The sequence below is a fragment of the Meriones unguiculatus genome, chromosome 4 (assembly GCF_030254825.1).
Source record: "Meriones unguiculatus strain TT.TT164.6M chromosome 4, Bangor_MerUng_6.1, whole genome shotgun sequence".
In the NCBI taxonomy this organism is placed as follows: domain Eukaryota; kingdom Metazoa; phylum Chordata; class Mammalia; order Rodentia; family Muridae; genus Meriones; species Meriones unguiculatus.
In genome coordinates, this window is record NC_083352.1 from 123,150,697 (window position 1) to 123,169,931 (window position 19,235).

Below are 19,235 nucleotides of genomic sequence, written 5' to 3' on the forward strand. Positions count from 1 at the left end.
GGGAGTAGTTTGAACTTCTTTTGTTGATAGCCTTCAGTCCACATTTCCTAAACTTGTAGGTGCTCCAACGCTCGCTAGAGGTTTATAGCTGTTCACCTTTCTCTCAAAAGGCAGTCATGTATTTCCAGACAACGACCTTGGCTCCGTAAAAGAAAGAATTCCTCCAGGTTGTCACTTCCCAGCCTTGGTGGCCTTGGTATTTAGCAGCAGGGCTGAGGCCGGGAGGGCTAGCTTCTCAGTCACCCGTGTGCTCTGCGTGCCAGCATGCCAGGCTCACCACATCTCTTCTCACCGGCGTCCGCGTGGCGCACAGAGTCCAGACTTTCTTAGCGTGACATTTAAAGCACTTGTGACTTCTGGCTTTGCTTCCCTGCTTCTTATGCCCTGCCCTGTCACAAATTGAGGAATCGCATGCCGACTTCTTCCTTGGCCCTATGTTCTGTCAGTTGGGAAGCCTTTTACTTTTTGTTCTGTTTTCACTTCAGCACATCCTTCTAAGACCCGGGTGTTCCCTTTCCCATCCAGCTTTCTCAGGCCCCATTTATCACAGAGTAATCTTTCAGACTCTACTGCACATTTTTTCTCAAGATACTACCTTCCTTTGTTTTACGTGTATCTATTTGTGTGTGTATGTACACACGTGCCAATATGTGCCATGGTGTGCGTGGGTAGGTCAGAGGACAGCTCTTGGGAGTCAATTCTCTCCTTCTACCATGTTGATTCCAGGGAGTCAGGCTTTGTAGCAAGTGCCCTTTCTCACAGAGGCATCCCACCAGCCGTTTTCTGTTGTTTGTATGTGCCTTGTTTCTCTTAGGACACACATGGCTTAAAAGCTAGACTCATGTCTTTGCCATCAGTGCAATGCCTACCCATTCAACCTCAGACCTACACATAGTTTACATTCATTGGGTAGATTGTCAGCCAGCTTGAGAGTTCCTTCATTTTATATTACCTTTTTAGCCCAGGTGCCCATTGAGTTGACTGTTGTCTTATAATGGCTATTGAACAAGCTGTGCTGTGAAACTCCAAACACCTCACCTCACCTCATGTTGATATAGTTAAGAAAGTTTATGGTCTGAAAAAAAAAAATCTGTGCCTTTTAAACCTCAGTGGGCAGGTGTATTAACAGACTACAGAATTTTCAAATAAATGAAGAATTCCATTACCTCACTGTTGCTGTTGATGAATTGGCCTCCTATGACACTCAGGCATCAAAACACATTGTGTCTTTTCAGGTGAGAGGCAGACAAGAACAATTTGATTAACTTATTTAAAAAGTCCTGTTGAACTTTCTCTTATGCGCTTCTACTTTGAAATCAGTTCTTTCTCATATGCTGTATGTAGTCCAGTCTCTTTTCACAGCCTGTTTCATTATTGTCTCCAAGTCTTATATCTGAGGCACTAACTGGATTCATATGTTAAAAATTAGGATGAAAATAGCAACAAATCCCCTTGAGATCAGTAGTGAACCTTTGGTCCGAAAGCTTCACACTCAGGGTCTATAGAGATGGCTCAGTGGTTGACAGTAGATGCTGCTTTTACAGAGGATCTGAATTTGGCTCCCAGCTCTCAACTTGGGCTGCTCACAACTGCCTGTAACTCAGGGGATCCAATGCCTCTGACCTCCAAGGGCACGTGAACTCGTGTGCATATATCTGTACACACACACACACACACACACACACACTTATGCACATAATTAAAAATAAAGAAAATCTTTAAACAATAATTTAAAGAGCTGTGTGTTCACCAAACAATTATTCTTACATGAACAAGCTAGTTTTCTACATTTTGAAGTTGTCCATTTTATGACTTAAATCTTTGGATACTTCCCTGCTGGACAGTTTTTACTTTTGTTCAGCAAATCTTTCTCTTTGTATGGCTCAGCCTATGGTTTTGATTTTAACATTTAGATTGACAAACTCATGACCACTCTCTTGTTTTTCTCCAGGTTAGATATCTTCTGGTGCTGCCTCTCTGTAAACACTTGTTTATTTACTTGTGTGTGTGTGTGTGTGTGCTCTGCCTCAGGTCCTTAGGATGCAGTGGCAAGTGCTTTACCTGCTGAGCCGCTTTGACGCCTGGTCTCGGATCTTTTCTCTTCTCCTTTTCTCTTAATTTAAATTTTATTTTTAATTGGCCCATCCTGCATACTTACAGATTATATAATATTTTGACTCACATGTACATTGTGTTACAATCAAGCGAGAGTCATTAGCACACCCCTCATCTCATATTATTTTTGTGGTGTGAGAATATTCAAAACCCTCTCTTTGAGCCATTTGCAAATAAATTACGTTACTATTAACTATAGTCTTACTACTGTGCAATAAGACAGAACTTACTCTTAGTATGATTTAACCTTTTGTCTCTTCAGATATGATGTTCAAAATTAGAATCAGTAAATGCCGCTGATCCAGGCAGATTTAGAGCCTCGCTTTGCGCACTAAGGACATACTTCACTACCTAAAAGCACATTAATTTGGGATCAGGATCATTATTCTCTTGACTTGCATTGAGCATGTTCTATTACCTTTGGCTTTTTTTTTTTTTTTAAGGCTTTCTTACATAGGTAGTTGTGATTCATGTATCCTGGACCCCTGGAGTTTTTTCCACTGGACCCAAGTACAGGACCTTGTGTTTTCCCTGTTCAGATTCTTATGATGTGTAGCCCATTGAGACAGACTGAAGAAATGTTTGGTTCATGGTTGGGTCATGTAGCTTACACTGAGACCCTGTCTCAAAACAAACAAACAAACAAACAAACAAAAATCAACAAACAGACAAAAACAAACTTGTTCTTTGCCTTCAGTAGCATTTACATCTAGTGGGAGAACAATTTGATAATTATAAAAATGTAATCGTAGTATTCTCCGTGTCTGTATGCTGAAGAAATATTAGCCAAGAGAATTAAGAATACATGCCACAAATGTAATTGAAATTTTTCTACATTTCTAATTATATTTTTAAAGTCCAAAGAATTGAAGGTGGTATTGCAAAGAATTCTAGTATTTTTTTGTTTTTTTTTTTTTGGCTAGTATCTTTATTTATTTATTTATTTATTTATTTATTTATTTATGTGCATCAGTGTGAAAGTGTCAGATCTCTTGGAACTGGAGTTACAGACCGTTGTGAGCTGCCATGTAGGTGCTGGGAATTGAACCCGGGTCCTTTGGAAGAGCAGACAGCGCTCTTAAACACTGAGCCATCTCTCTAGCCCCGAATGCCAGTATCTTAATGTGGGGAGTGGGTTGGGCGGATATGCACATGAATGTTCTGCTACATGTACTCACGTACATGGAGCCAGAGACAGGCGGTATGTTTCTTCTGTCGCTCTGCAGCGAAGCTCACAGTGTGGGCTAAGCTGGATGAGCAGGGAGATCTCTGGAGCGCATTGTCTCTGGCACCGATGTTACAGTTACAGGCATGCCCAGCCACGCGTGTCTTGTTATGTGGGTGCTGGGGTTCTATCTCCGTGCTCTCACCTTCTGTGTCATGTCCCAGCCCATGAGAGTAATTCAGTAACTCATTTTCTTTAAACTTATATGAAATAATATTTCAATCTGATAGCAATATAAAAATATGTGATTTTGTGTCTTACTATATCTTCGAAATCCTTGGACTAGCCACATTTAAAGTGCTCAGTGCCCACAAGTAGCTTACATTATCATATATAATATGCAGGCCTTTTTCAGACTGCACACTTGAGATGGACTTTTTTTTTACAGGGTCTGTGTTATAGCTGATATTAAAGATATTAAAGACAATAAGGTCACTGCCGGGTTTTTGTCTCAGTGTGCTGTGCTAAAATCACCCTTTAGTGAATTGTGTGAACTCATAGAAAATGAACTCATAGAAAATCCGTTTCCCTTCCACTCAGGATGTGTCTAGTCCGAATGAAGCAGGAAGGCCGGACTGGAAAGTACATGTGCCGGGTCATAGTTCATTTCATGTGGGAAGATGTGGAGCAGCGAGGCAGAGTCATGGGGGTAAGTGTTCGACTCCAGGTGCTGGTCCTGGACAACCGTGATAAGGAATGTCTGCCCTGAGGCTGGGGGCTTTCCACTTTAGAACAGCGCTGCCTTTGGGTCTCTGTGAAATGCTGTCTAACATCAAAGAGTCAGTTCAGCTATAGTCAGGGTTTTTGCCTCTTGGAAGCCTGACATACCACGGATGCTTTATGGGCTTGTGCACATTATTGTGGTTTGTTGGTATGAGGACATCTTGTATACAGAAGGAGATAGAAGTCTGGTGATGCGCAAGGTGGAGTGGGGAACCGGATAGTAATCTAGGTTAAGGACGCTGCCTTTGATAGTAATTAGTTCCCCTTTTAAGTTAATTCTTTGGTTGTCTTTTTGTTTGTTGTTTTTGGAGACATGGACTCATGTACCTTACTGAACTGATTCTCCTGCCTCTGCTTCTAAGTGCTAGGCTTATAGGCATCACCATCATGCCCCACTCTCTAAGTTAGATAGTGGTAGGGGCCTGTGGTCCTCAGTAACTAAGGAACCTAGAGGATTTTGGTGAAATATCCATTGAAAATCAATATGGTAGTAAATTCAAGAAAGAAGAATAGGGAGCGTGCGAGTGTGTGCACCTGACTGTGCATATGAGTTTGCTGTGTGTGTATAAAATGACTCTGCTAGCTATAGAAAATATGTAGTACTGGGTTTTATGCATGTGTGTGTGTTTTTTATACATGAAATGATCTCATTCTTTGTGTACTTTGACACACTCACATTATGTTTTGGAGGTCTAATCGTGCTGAGTGGGTATTCAGTCATGGCGGACTTTTACTATTGTGCCCATTTTCACACACTCCGTTGTCTGTTAATGCCATGTACTTTGTATAAAATTGCAGTCTTTGAGACTTATGCTATGCACATAGGTGATGGTTTCCTGAACTTGGGAACCTGAGTGGAGGGTGTCTCATGTCTTTGGAGGAACCGTTGTGATGGAGGCACTGTAAACCTGGGTTTGCCTTTAGGTATCTTTATGGACATTTGCATGATATTCAGTGGAACATCATGCCATTCACATTTCTGTTCATTCTAAGAAAATGAAACATCAGTTGTACCTGCTGTCATACCGTCTGCCTTAAAGTCATGGTTGAGATCTGTGTGTGTTTGTGTGTGTGTGTTCCTGAGTGGATGTGTGCCACATATATGCAGGAGCTCAAAGTGGTCAGAAGAGGGTGTTTGATCCCTCCCCTCCCCTTGGGAGCCACCCTGTGGGTGCTGGAACTGAACCCAGATCCTCTTCAAGAGCAAGTGATGCCCTTAACCTCTGAGCCATCTCTCTGCCCCCTTCCTGAGCTCCTTTTATAACTGTCCTCTTTGCCTCTTGTTTCCTTCCTCCCACCGCCATGCCCGCTGGCTTTCTTTGCACGGCAGGGGGAGGTCAGCAGACCGAGCAGCTCATACGGCCGGGTTTTCTAAGTCTTCAAGTGCTTACTGCTCGACTCTGTGGCGACACACATTGGACTTCGGCTGGTGCTGGCATCTCAGATCAGCCTACTGATGATGGCCAGGAATAGCCTTTGGCCAGCCAGAGCCCATGCTGACCGCCAGGCATTGCGTTAGCGGCTCCTCATTAGATGAACCTGTTTTGCTTATCTGTTGACGGAGCCCTGCTGGCGGAGGGGCTGCTAGAGCATGTGAGCCACAGCTGTCCTATCCCAAATGGCCTAATCATCCAGAAATTGCTGGCTTCTCGACCACAGGAATTTTCTCATCACACCCTCTCCCACAGATTTTCTCTTCCATCTACAATAGCAGTCAACACTTGGGCCTTCTCTGATGCCCCCTGTGTCATCTCCCCCTACTCCATTGTAAGCTCTGTGAAAGCAGGAAACCGTCTTCTTCTTTTTTTTTTTTTGGTTACGTAGTAACATCAAATGGTCAAATGGATAAACAGAATGAATTGAATGATCCATTAAACTTTAGCCTTTGGTATATTCCATTGGTTGGGTGGTTGGTGTGAGATGGGGTGTTATTATATGGCTCCGGCTGACCTAGAACGCACCATGTAGACCAGGCTGGCGCCACAGTCACAGAGCTCCCAAGTACTGGGACCAAGGGTGTCACCACCATGTTGGTATATTGTTTTAAGGTAACTTCTTAGGTAAATCATCCTTGACTGGAATTTAGTTTTCCCTCTGTTTGTCCATTTGGACTGTTGTAGATAGTGTGCCACCTTATAGAGGAGTACAGGCCTCTATACAGTTCATCCAGGATCTTGAGAAAGAGCAGATGAGAGCCAGCAAGTGTCTGACCAGGGCCAGGGAATCTACTTTCTCTCCCTCCCTCTCTTTCCTTTCCTTCTGCCTTCCTCTTTCTTTGGCTCTACCTCCCTCTGTGTCTCTTTTGCAGTGTAGTCCAGGCTGGCCTTGAACTCACTATGTAAACCAGAATGACCTTAAACTTCTGAGTCTCTTGCCTCTACCTCCAAAATGCGAGATTGTGGGTGTGCCACCATCCCTTGTTTTATGTCGTGCTGGGAATGAATTTGGCTGGACAAGCACCCTACCAGCTTAGCCACAGCCTCGGTCCTCTGAGTTTTTCCTCTCCCCGACCTCATTCTTTCACAGGATCTCATGTAACCTAGATTGACCTTGAACTCACTGTGAGCATCTACTTTTCTAGCATGTTTCTACGTTATGCCTGTGTTGGTAGAATGGGGGAGGTGGCAACCATACTTTAAATGGCATGATGTTAGTGACTCTCCTACTATTGGTTCCCATATTCCCTTCATGCAGAGAAATGCCCAAGCTGCAGGCTTCGTTACAAACCATAAATGAATGACAGTGTTTTTAAAATAGCAATTTAGAAGAATCGGGTCCTTACTGTCCTTGCTTTTTGTTGTATTTGACACAAAATCCTCCTCCTAACTTGATGATATAGACAGACACCTTTTCTATAGGAAAGGCAAGGCGCTCTCAGCCTGTTAGCACATGCTTGCAGCAGAGGTACATGGGACTTGAGGAGAGCAGTGGGTGGAAGGAGGGTCTGGCCCGGCTGTCCCACAATGGGCAGGCATTGCCTGTGCTTCGGTTGACACGGAAGCAAGTCCAGCTGCTAGCTATGTGGCCGCCAAGTTTCTCTTCAGCTTTGAAAAAACCCAGATCTAAAGGTGGTAATTTGCAAATCTTTCTGCATTATTTGGCGTCCCAGGTATACCTCTGTATGAAAAGTTGTAGAAAAAGTAAAATTATAAAACCAGTCAGTGTTGTGGTGGGTTTTCTCATGCCAAAGAATTCTTAGAAGCCATTACTTTGAGTGGGTGGGTGTGGCAAAGATCCAGAGCCCAAAGCGCCTCTTGCAAACTGATGACGAATCAGAAATTTTAATCAAGAATTCCTTTGAAACTTGAATTCCTATCAAGGGCTCATTTGGCATTTGAGTTCTGGTCTCATGCAAGAGGGAAACTTTGCTTTTCATCAGCTTCTCAGAAGCCCAACTGTTGTAGCACATGGCACAGACTCATGTGTCATTGGTGAGGCCAGTACAAAAAGCAACTGCTAAATTTGAGGTTACAAAAATCACATCAATAATTTTAGTGTTCTGACTTTTTAAAAGAAAAAAAAAGCCAATATTTGGGATTTAAACATATAAATTAGCTGTGGAAATAAAGTTCATTATATCACCTCATCTGGTCTTGTTTTATTTCATTAACTGGTTCTTAAAAACCTTTGTGAGCTGAGCTGCAGCTGAAGAGGTTGGAGACCATTTTTCCTTGGGCCCTTGCCACACTCCTGAGTGTTGGTAGGAGTTGAACTGGGCCCTGACACAGCTGTAAAAACAGACAGCCCTTTGGCCTCAGCACTTTCTCCTGCTGCAGGCGGATTTCAGATGTAAATTTCACCCTGCCTCTCCTGCTAATGAAGTAAGTTTCTTTTGCTGGGTTTGCACCAGGTGTGTCCAGTCTTGGGGCTAACTGGGTGCTTTACTTAATTTTTCCATTTGTGACATTTCAACCAAACTTCAAAAACAAACAAGAATTAGCTCAAGGCAGTGGCTGGGAGTGTTAATGGTAACCTTAGGCTGGTGAAAGGACTTCCTGTCAATTCTGCGCAGCCAGACATCTCCACCTTAGGGCTCACAATGAGCAGGTTTCAGCTTTCTGAGCCAAGGTGGAAAGGGTGGGGATGGGCTGTAGTTAAGGAATTACAATTTATTCTCATCAGTGGCTCCTACACGCAGGTCACCTCAGTGAGACTTCAGATAGATGGCTTCTTGCCAGTGGTATTCCAGAGTTAGAGCAAACCTCCTGTCGCTTCCTGGTCCCTACTCTGCATCAGAGCGGCTTGATGAGACGGTGCAGAGGAGCTGGTAGAGAGCCCTGGCACAAACCCAGCTCTCTGGTGGACCTCTGCCTTGTTTGTCAGACCCAGTGTTGTGCCTTGCAATATCCTCCCTTGTCACACTCTGTAGTCTATGTCAGTGCCCAGCTCATTTCCCACAATGCTTCTTGAGGCTTAAGCACATGAAGCTTCTAGCACACATGCCTGGCATTTACTAAGCACTCGGCGAGGTTCACGTGCCATTCTTGCTTCACATGCTCATCCCTCCTTGCTGTTCCTGTCTTGGGTCTTTTCCTCATTCAGTGTGTACACCTAGGTTGTCCTCATACTTCACCCCCATTGCCCTTGCCAACCTGGGACCAATCCACTTCCCCGTCGCTGTAAGTGCCGTAATAATTTATGTAGCCGTCTTTGGGTTTTTACTCTTTCTCTCTTATGTCATGGTGGACTATCTTCTAGATGAATTCCTTAGAGTCAGGGCCATATGTATCTCTCTTTGTAATCTCCAGAGTGCTTAGCCTCTTGGCTAACTAGTGACTCTCTGAAAAAGCCAGTTCTGGAAGCTGGGGCAGGTGTTGGGGAAAGTGGGGTAAGGAGACACCTTTTCATTATGAGGACATTCGCCTGCTGGGTTAGTTTTCAATATTGGGAGGAAAATTGATTTCCTCTGCTGTCAGTTTTTAGAAATTACATTGATTTGTGTGAGCGCCTGTGCATGTGGTACAGGTGTGCACGTGCCACCGTATGTGTGTGGTGGTCAGAGCAGAACCTCCAGGACTCAGCTCTCCTACCTTGTGGCTCATGAGGAACCGACCCAGGTCCTCTGGCAGCAAGCGCTCTTCCTGCTGAGCCACCTTACCAGTCCCCTACGGTCAGTTTTTATGTTTCTGTTTCCTATTGGAATTGATTGAGTTTTAAACCCTCGCTTATAACAGGCCATTTTATGTTTCAGAAGTGGGATTTGGATATTAGCAAAGGCGAGTCTCAAATAGCCCTTCCCCCATGCTCTTCCTCCCTATAAAGATTTCCAGAGAGGGCTAGGGATGCAATTCTGTGCTAGAGTGCTTGCCTGGCATTCATGTGGATTTACGCATAACCTCTAGTACTTAAAATAAAGGGAAAACCTTAAACTCCCAGTTTACTGTCCTGTGCTTTGCATCTCAAGGTCAGCATTAAAACTCGGCATCAAAGGTAAGAACTGTTTTAAAGATAGCTTTTATAATCATAAATATGAAAGTGTGAGTGTAAATAAAGAAACCTTTTGGGCTAGAGGCCACGAAGATAAAAATATATATTTGTTCTTAGATATCAGTAGCTCCCTTGAAGGTTTTTAAATGGCCTGAGCTATTAGAATTGGATACTCAGTTATTAGGAAAACTAATTATTAGAATAAAACTAAGTTATTAGGAGAAAGATAAATTTTTAGATTTTAAAAGTGTTTGTGTGTATGTGTGTGTGTTACTAAAACTACAGTAACAGGTGGTTGTGCGCTCCTGACATGATGCTGGGAACTGAACTCAGCTCCTTTAGAAGGGCAGAGACACTTTTAACTGCTGAGCCATCTCTTTAGCCTCAGGGCTACATTCTTAGAAGGCTGGGGATTGGCCCACAATTTTGAGCTGTTTCACAGATAGTACCTACCTACCACTAGAGATACTCCCTCTGTCCATAGAGTGTCTAAGGGAGCATTCAAGTGGGTTTTCGGGCAGTTTGCTAGCTGACTTGGCACCGGCACCCAGAACCCAGAATTCTAGTTTGATGCTCAGTCGATTGTCCTTCTGAGTGGCTCTCTGATTCATGGCCCCCACCTCACCTCACCCCAACCCCCAGTGCTGGGGATCCGTGGGCATGCTGGGTGAGTCTGTCATTCATCCAGGTCCTCAGCCTTCCTTTTTCTTTTTGTTTTTAGAGCAGGGTCTTACTAAGTTGCCTGGTTAGACCTTCTACTTTGATCCCCCTGCCTCAGCCTCTGTGGCAGCAGATACCGCCAGACTTGCCTGGACCCACCTCATTTTACCAGGAGTCCTTGAGAGAAGATTGCTCAGCCTTTCTGTATTTGAAATGAATTGCAGCATGAAACTCCCTATGTGGTTGGCCATTTGTCTCCAGTGCCATTTTTACCTTCGGTACAGATTGTGGGTTTCCTGAGGTCTTAGTATTTCTAAAGCATCAGAAATGGAGCTCTGAATAGGCATTCAGCAAACATTTATCCACCAAGAGGGTAAAAAACCAAACCAAACCTGGATTTGCTCCTTTTGTTGTTTTCAATTCATCGCAATAATTTTCTTTTAGATTACATTTATTTAGTTGGATGCCCTACTTCCTAGAATTTCTGTAAAGGAACAGTGGCCTTATTCTAGTTTTCAAAGGCCTTGCTGGGGGCCAGTGAGAAGATGGACGGCTCAGCAAGTGAGGGTACTTGGTGCCAAGCCACACAACTTGAATTCTAACCCCGGGACCCATGAGATGGACGAAGAGAAGCCGTCCACAGTTATCTCCATATGGAGGCCATGATAGACACATTCACCCCAGCACCTGGGGGCGGGGGGCGGTGCTTGTCTGCAAGCTCATACTCCGCAGGTACCCCTCCTTTGGTGTTCCTCTGAAGCTCCTAGCTCAGCTCTCCTTCCAAGGGGCCAGGCTTCCCCTCCAATCCTTGTTTCTTCTGCCTGGTTTCATTTGCTATCCCCTGCTCCCTAGTTACAACATGCTGAGAGGTGAGTGACAGCTAGCCAGAGTCATTCTCCAGCTCACCTTTCGGGAGCTGCCAGTGCTCCTTCCAAATAAGTCTCACTGTCGGGAGTCGGAGGACAAACAGCTCCGTGAACCATCCTTCCTGTCTCACTGCTGATGTCACCACCATTAACTGAGCCTCCTAAGCTGAATTCTTAGTCATCCCCGACTGCCTCGGTCTCTGTGTCTACTTGGCTTGTTGGTTACATGCTTCACATATCTCCCCGTCTTACTCTCACTGATCCATTGCCTCACTTCAGGCATCATCTCTGCTTAATTGCAAGTCACTTCTGAAGGAATTCTTGGCTGTTCCCATTCCAGGCAGCCCTCCTACCATATGATTGCCAGAGGCCTTCTTTCTAAGTCCTGCATCTGATCATGGTCCTCTCATGCTAGAAACCTCGGGGTGCTTTCATCGCACAGAGGAGTTAAATCTTGGCAGTGTGTATAGAACCTTATGTAGGCATATAAGCCAATGTGGTTTTTTTTTTTTCTTTTCTTTCTTTCTTTTTTTTTTTTCCCCTCACTATGTTGCCCTGGCTATCTTAGAACTTGCTGTGTAGACCAGGCTGGCTTCAAACTCAGAGAAATCCTCCTGCCTCTGCTTTCTGAGTGCTGTCTTTTTAAAAATAAAACATTGAACTGTTTAGATGTTTCTAAAATATTAAAATGCTTACATTTTTATTTTCAGTTTTTAAAAATTAAAATAGATTTACATAATCCCCCCCCTTCCTAGATCCCCTAGAATGTTTTGATAGCTACAGCTTATCAAATGATTTAACAAAAGGGGGGGTGTTTAAACCTAACTTGTTAACTGTAGGTGCTGGGGATCTGAACTCAGGTCCCTTTGCTTGGATGACAAGCATTTTACTGAGCCATCTCTACAGATCTTTACAGACTGGTCCCTGTACAGATCTTTAAAAAAGAAAAGTTTTAATAATTTATTTTGTATATATTTTACCTGTATGTGTGCCTGAACAGCATGTTTGTGCCTGGTGCCTGAGTGGCCAAAACAGGACTTCAGATCTGGACCTGGAGTTGCACTTGGTTGTGAGCCTCTGTGTAGATGCTGGGAACTGAACCTAGGAACTCCGCAGGAGCAGCCAGTGGTCTTAATCTGCTGAACCATCTCTCTAGCGCCCTCTGTACAGATTTTTGAGCTAGAACATTCTATGGTGTGTCCTAATTGATGTATGCCAGTCATTCAAATTGCATGGACTAAGGATGCTGGTGTCCCTGGTGTTCTAGGCACGAGGGTCTCTGGTGTCGGGAGTGCTCGCTTCTGTTGGATGAGCATAGGCACTTGGTTGTATCATTATCTTCTGGGTAATAGTCTTCTCTGATCATACCTGGGTTCATGTTCTGTGGCTCTTCTCCTTACCACCACCATCAACAACAAAAGATTCATTATTCTCTCCCTGCCCGGCCTCATGGTTTCTGTGGTTATACTCTGAATCTGCTTTATAGGGAAAATGAGCCTCAGGCTGTTAGACTGGAGAGTGAGAGCCTGGGAGATTCTTTAACTCTGATTTTTCAATCCACAAGGAGTGTGTTTATTGTTGCTTAAATACCCTTCCCATTTCTGTGTCAAGGAAACTGAGGTTCAGTAATGTTCAGTGCCTTGCCCCAGAACGTACAGTTGGAACACGTTATCATGAGGCCCACAGCTGTGGCATTCCTACTTTGAGGATTCCCAGATACCATCCCCCAAATCCCACCTCCTCATCTGTCTTGTTACCAAAGACCTAGAGAGTGGCTTGCCTTGAATCTGGAAATACCTGTCTCTTAGACAGACTCAAGCCTGACGTCCCCTTTTATTTGGAATTTCAAATCCAGCTCAGCAGAGGCTTCCTGCCCAGAACTAATAGAGGTTAAGGGGAGAAAAGACAGTGTGGATGCCAGGGATCAACATGATATGCCTTTGTTCTTTCCCAGCACTTAGAATTTGATGGCTCCACATCATGTGAATTTGCCTCAGTTGATCTTACAATTATTTTTCAGCAACTCCTCAGTTATGTTTTTTTTTTAAGAGGAGCAGAACAGGGAGGCTGAACATCGGCTCGAGAGGCTGGCCAGGAGACTAACAAAGGCAGTATTATGCTGCCCATGGCAAAGCCAATAAATGAGTTCAAGAGACACCTAGATGTGTTTCTAGAGGAGGGCATGAGGGGGAGAGGTCTGGTGGAGAGGCAGAAAGTGAGATTAAGATAAATTAAAATGGGGCCAGCTTGCTGGATAAGGGGACCACCTCTTCCTGTTCCCGCTGTGTTTCAGATTTCTTGTTCTGTGTAGTTGAAAAGTTAAAAACTAGTCTGTACCCTGTGCCTCATGGTCACCTTTTCAGATCCTTCCTCCTTAGGAAAAGAAGTTTGTCCCAAGGCTATTTCAGTATGTGCTTGGATGCTAAACCTGTTGGATGTTGCGGGAATCTTAGACTCCAACCTGGGCTAACTGGTCAAAGTCTCAGGTTTCTGTTCCCACACCTGAAGCTTCAGCTTCAGGGGATTTGTTAAGAATCAGCTCGATTAGCTGGGAGAGACACAGGCCTGTAATCCCAGCACTCAGGAGGAAGAGGCAGGCTGATCTCTGGGAGCTCAGTCTTAGTCTACAGAGCCAGCTTAGTCTACAGAGCAAGTTCTAGGACAGCAAGGGCTACACAAGTAAACCCTCTCTCAAAAAACAAAGCAAAACAAACACAAACAAAATCAGCTGGATCAGTCCACTCTGTGCATGGGGCCTCCATCGGTTTGAATGAGACTTACTGGTTGGTGGCACTTTTTGGGTAGGTTTAGGAGGTGTGGCCTGGCTGGAGAAAGTGTGTCACAATGTCTTTGAGGTTCCAAAGCCACCTGCTGTTCCAGGTTTGCTCCTTCTGCTTCCTCTTTGCATTTCAGGATGTAAACCCTCAGCTTGTGTGTCACTCCAGCCGCCACGCCTGCCGCCTGTCGCCCTGCCGTCATGGACTCGAACCCTCTGGAACCATAAGCCTAAATTCCTGTATAATTTGCTTTGGTCACTGTTTTGTCACAGTAATAGAAGAGTAATATAGGACACTGCAGGGTTGTATAATTTTGGTTGTCGTTTTGTTTAAAGAAACCCTCCTGTTTCAGAACCAGTGTGACCCTGTTTGTTACCTAATGGGGAGACAGAGAGAGGAGTATAAATCAGAAGTGACTGGGGAGCCCAGGCTGTCTGGTTCTCAGTTCTCAGAGCTGTCCCTGCCTGCTGTGGGCACACAGCAGCGCCACGTAATGATTGAGAATGTGTGCCCTGGGAACAGCCACACTCAGTCAGAGCTTTCTCTTCACCTGCACTTTACCACGCCTTTTGCCATCTTATGACCATCTGTCTGTCGGTCAGATAGCGCTGCACCCTCACAGTACAGATGAGGAAACCAGAGACCAGGGAGGCTAGTTATTTATTTCCGATAGCAGCTATAGCTTTTATTATCACAAACTTGGTGGCCTGAAACAACAGAAATTTTTTCTCTCATAGTTCTAGATCTAGACCCTACAGGAAATAATTAATTTCCCTGAACCAAGATCAAAATGGTAAACCTCTGTTCTTTCTGGTGGCTCTGCGGGGGAGTCTATTCCTTACCCTTCTGGCCTCTGATGGCTGCCAACATTCCTTGACTTGTGTCTGCCCCTGCTGGTCTCTTTTCTCTAGTTCACATCTCCCTCATCCCCTCTCTTGTAAGGCTATAGAGGATGCATTCAGGGCCCTTCCAGATATTTTAACTGACTTCCACATCTTAAAAATCTTAATGGTAAGTCAGGCGATGGTGGTGCACACCTTTTATCCCAGCACTCAGAGAGGCAGAAGCAGGTGGAACTCTTTGAGTTCAAGGCCAGACTGGTCTACAGAGTGAGTTCCAGGACAGCCAACGCTACACAGAGAAACACTATCTGGTAAAACAAACAAAAGAGTCATAAACATGTCTACAAATTTATCTATTCATTTATTTTCTGTATGAAGTAACATTCTCAGATTCCATGATCGAGAATGCAGGTGTCTTCTGGAAGACTGTTATTCATGTAGGTAACTTAACCAAGTATGCATGAAAACCCTAAAACTTCCCAAACTTAGTCTCCAAGGTCTCCATCAGCCTCCCAGGCGCTGCAGTTTTTACATAAGCTTCCCACCCCAGCCCTGCTCTGATCACTGCTTTGTGCTTCCTGAAAAGGTCAGCATAGAGCTATAGGTCTAGTGTTGGCATCAAGATAACTGCTACCGTTTACTTCTTCCTCTGACTTCCAGAGCTCATGTCTTGTGGAACTGGAGCAGCTGGTCCTTACACACCTCGGTTCAGTGCTCCTGGCTCCTCCAATTAGGTTGGTAGCTCCTAGGATGAGAAATTCCACTTTTTCATTAAGTAAAAAAAAGGATACAATTCTTCCAATGATCTACATTTTAAATGTGGTGGGGTTTTGTTTTGGCTGATGAGATGCCTTAGCCACTAAACCTGATGACCTGAAGTTTGATCCCAGTAACATACTGTCTAATCCCAGAACATTCCCATCACCTCAGAAAGAACCCCTGCTCTCTCTTCACTTCTCTACCCCCTTACCATCTCTTTGGGTTTACCTACCTATTCTGAGATTGAATCACCAAAATAACGTAATATTTAGCCTTTGGTGTTTGGCTCTTTTTGTTGAACATCTTTTCAAGGCCTGTTTATGTTGTAGCATGCTTATTTTCTCTCTCTCTTTCCGAATGGCCTGTTCACATTGTATTATACGTTGGACATTTGGATTAAGTGTTTTCTCTCTTGGGATTCACTGTGTTCAGTGGTGTCTGCCAGCTTTAGTGGGACCCCGATATTGTTGTATCAAGTGATTCTAATTCCTAGGGTGCTCTCCATAGTCTGTTTGTTTATAGATTGTTTTTGTCTTTAATTACATGTCTGTGTGTATGTACATTTGAGGCCGGAAGAAGGTACCAGATCCTCCTGGAGTTGGAGTTACAGATGTTTGTGAGTTGCTAGACATGGGTCCTGGGAATCAAACTCTGGTCTTAGAGCAGTACGCACGCATTCTTTACTTTTGAGCCATTTCTGCAACTTTCTCTCTCTCTTTTTTTTTTTTTTTTTGGTTTTGTTTTTTGAAGTAACATTCTTACGGTATGCAGTTTTAATCACATTTCTCATCCTACCGGCAAATGAACAGTTATACCATTTCAGGCTAATGAAGGAGTAGTATGAGTGGGCGGTGTAAAGGAAGGAGCTCTAGCTAGCCTGGACACTCTCCGGGTGCAGCTGAGTGAGTCAAGTCTCTGAGAGGTGAGCTAACCAATCTCCACGTTCTTTTCCAGACTCAGTATTCTGCAACTGAGAAGACTAAAACACCACCTTGTGTTAAGTTCCAGAGCTTGTGTCTGTTGGTTTTTGTTTGTTTTTTTTTTTTTTCTTTTTAAATAACAGCAGTTCATCAGGCACAAAATTTTATCTGTCTATCCAACTATCTATCTATCTATCTATCTATCTATCTATCTATCTTATTGTGACCTGCTAGCTTCCAGCTACTACAGATACAAGGATGACAAAGACTTCTTAGTCTAACAGAGTAAAAACATAATTATAATATTGAGAAATTATAATGTTGAAATGGCTGAGAATGCCAGAAGAGAAGAGCTCGGGGCAGATGACCTTTAGGATGGCTGCAATGTTTGACTTCATTTGAGAGCCTATTCCTTTTCCCGTGGTGGTGAACCTGGGTTCCTTTTAGCTCTATTTTGATCCTTCTGCGTGTCTGATGTTTACAGATTCATTGACTCAAGGGTCTGCAAAATACTCTATTTTGTCCTGAGTACTGACCACACACAAACCCGCTTCCTTGTTTTGGGTTTTGTTGTTTGTCTTGAGACAGGGTCTCTTTCTGTATTCCTGGCTAATCTAGAACTCTCTGTGTAGACCAGACTGGCCTCAAACTTACAGTGCTTCAGACAGACGCAGTTTCTGAGTAAGGAAATCCACTGAATACCTGAGGAGTCTTGGTTAGATCGCAGTTTTCTTCATACGATTAGCTTGGTTTGGGCTTCCCCAGATGCTCTCTCGTGTCTCTAAGTGTTTTAGTTATGTACGGATGCCAGCAGTCTGACATTGTATAATATGAGAACCACAGCCCAAACTAAAATTTTAACATCTGATTAGAAATGCATATGAAGACCAGGCTGGTGGGCTGGTGCCGTTGGGTAAAGGCACTTGCTACCAGGCTTAACGACCTGAGTTCTGTCCCTGGATCCCACATGGTGGAAGGGGAGAGCCTGTGCCTGCAGGTTGTCCTCTGACCTTCACATGCATACACACTCTCAAAAAAAGGGGGGGGGGAGACTTTTTTTTTTTTTTTTACTTTGAAAAAGAAATATATATGGAAGGCTTTGTTTTCTGCTGCCCCCTTCCCAGCCCCCAGCCTTCAGGAGGGGTCATTGTACAGCTCTTTCCATGGTCACTGTTCTCTTCACTTTTACTGGAGGGCAAAACTAGGGCAGAGAAATAATTTTTATTCACTTCTGAAAGGTTACAGTAATAAAGAAACTCTTGTTAACATCAGAGAACGTTGCAGCCAAGAGTTTTCACAGTCTGGCATTGTTTATTTTACATGTAATTTGGAACCTTCTGCACTCTTAAAATATTGGCACAAAAATGTTTTAACTCTTGCAGTACTTCACTGGAGGCAACAGCTGTGTGGTGTCGGAGGGGCAGCAGGGCTCTGGAGAGCCATTCACCCTCTTCCTGCTGGCGAGAGAAATGGCGCGCGCGCGCGCGTGTGTGTGTATGTGTGTGTGTGCGTGTGTGTGATGTAGGGGCCAGACTGTTTGCCAGGTGGTTTGCAGACCTTGCCGTCCCGTTTATCTCTCCCCACAGATGAGCTCAGGGGAGCCTTGAATGCATCCATGACTTATAACTGAAGTGAACTAAGGAAAAGGAGCAAAGCATTTATTGTGGCCACTAGAGTCACAGGCCAGACCTGACCATCTCAAAACCTCTGCCTTTCAGCCCTCATATATACAGTGGAGGTAATAATAGAGCAAACGAATGGACCGTGTATGTCCGTGGCTACGTGAATTCCTCCTAAGATTGATTACATAACAAGCTGCTGTGTGACAATGGGCTGGGTCCACCAAAGGCTTTAGTTCCTATTTTCTTAGGTTGAGAGTAAGATTTTAAAACAATTATAGAAGGGCATTAGGAGTTAAATCGAGGAGAAGCATTAGTGTGGCTGGGGCCTAGCCAGCTAGGCTTCCTTAGCTCCAGGTCCAACTTGCTCTCACAGTATGGAGGGCCTTCTTCCTCCTCCATCTGCCTTTATTAGGACTCAGGCAGTCTCCATGACTGGCCATGGCTTTCGGTAGTCTTTCTGGCTCAGGGACTGTGGCCTGCTGCTCTCTTTCCTCTAAGTCTCGAGTTTTCTTCCTTGGCTTCCAGAATAGAGCTTTTGCAAAATAGACAGAGCTTATAGCTGTTAGGCAAGTTCTACAGCGCCGCCACCAGGCTGTGGCCTTCTTCAGGAATCACCAACAAAGCGTCTATGTGCGCGTGCTGTCTGTCTGTCTGTGGTGTAGACAATGGGTGCTGAAAAGCCCGGAGGCGAGCTTCCAGGCACCTTGCAGCTCCTTGACTTCCATGGCAAGAAGGATCTGAGTCCTAATTATGTCACTGCCCCAGGTGACCCTTGGCAATCTCTTTATTTACCTCTTCTTGCCTTCATTCCTTCTTTTATTAGTCACACATTGCTGAGTGACTTAAACGGTATATCTTAGTACTGTGCTTAGTGCTTAGAACATCTTAGGCCCTGGTAAACGGGAGCTCTCCAGGCTGTATATGGGCCTTGTCAGTAGTCCACACGAACAAAAGGGGAAGGTGTGCGCATCTGCCGTTCGCCACTGGACTCTGGGGTTCTGAAGGACAGAGACCCTGTCCTTCACTTTGTGGGGGATGGAGGCAGTGTTTGTAGTCTTCGTAATTCTGTCAGAAGGCCTGGATGGGCACATCACCTAGATGCGCTCGGCTCACTCCCTTAGCATGGCTTGGGCCTAGCACGGTGGGCACAAATGCTTTAGTTTCTACATTTATACTTGGGGAAATAATAACCTCTTATTTTGGAGCCTTTGAGGACAATTTAATACGAAATGTGTGGTGTTTGGAGCCCTTTGAAAGGGAGGGTCCTGGGGAAATTAATGGTGTTTTTGCTGTTCTTGG

General features: G+C 44.4%; 1 protein-coding gene across 3 annotated transcripts in view; it reads left to right on the plus strand.

Annotated features, from left to right (window-relative positions):
* LOC110550542 (ubiquinol-cytochrome-c reductase complex assembly factor 1) overlaps nt 1–19,235 on the plus strand; it is a 79,693-nt gene that overhangs the window by 36,457 nt on the left and 24,001 nt on the right. For all 3 annotated transcript variants that reach the window (XM_021640483.2, XM_021640484.2, XM_060382986.1), the window contains one exon: nt 3,881–3,989. In XM_021640483.2, coding sequence (XP_021496158.1) covers nt 3,881–3,989 — 109 coding nt within the window. The remainder of the gene's footprint in view (nt 1–3,880; nt 3,990–19,235) is intronic.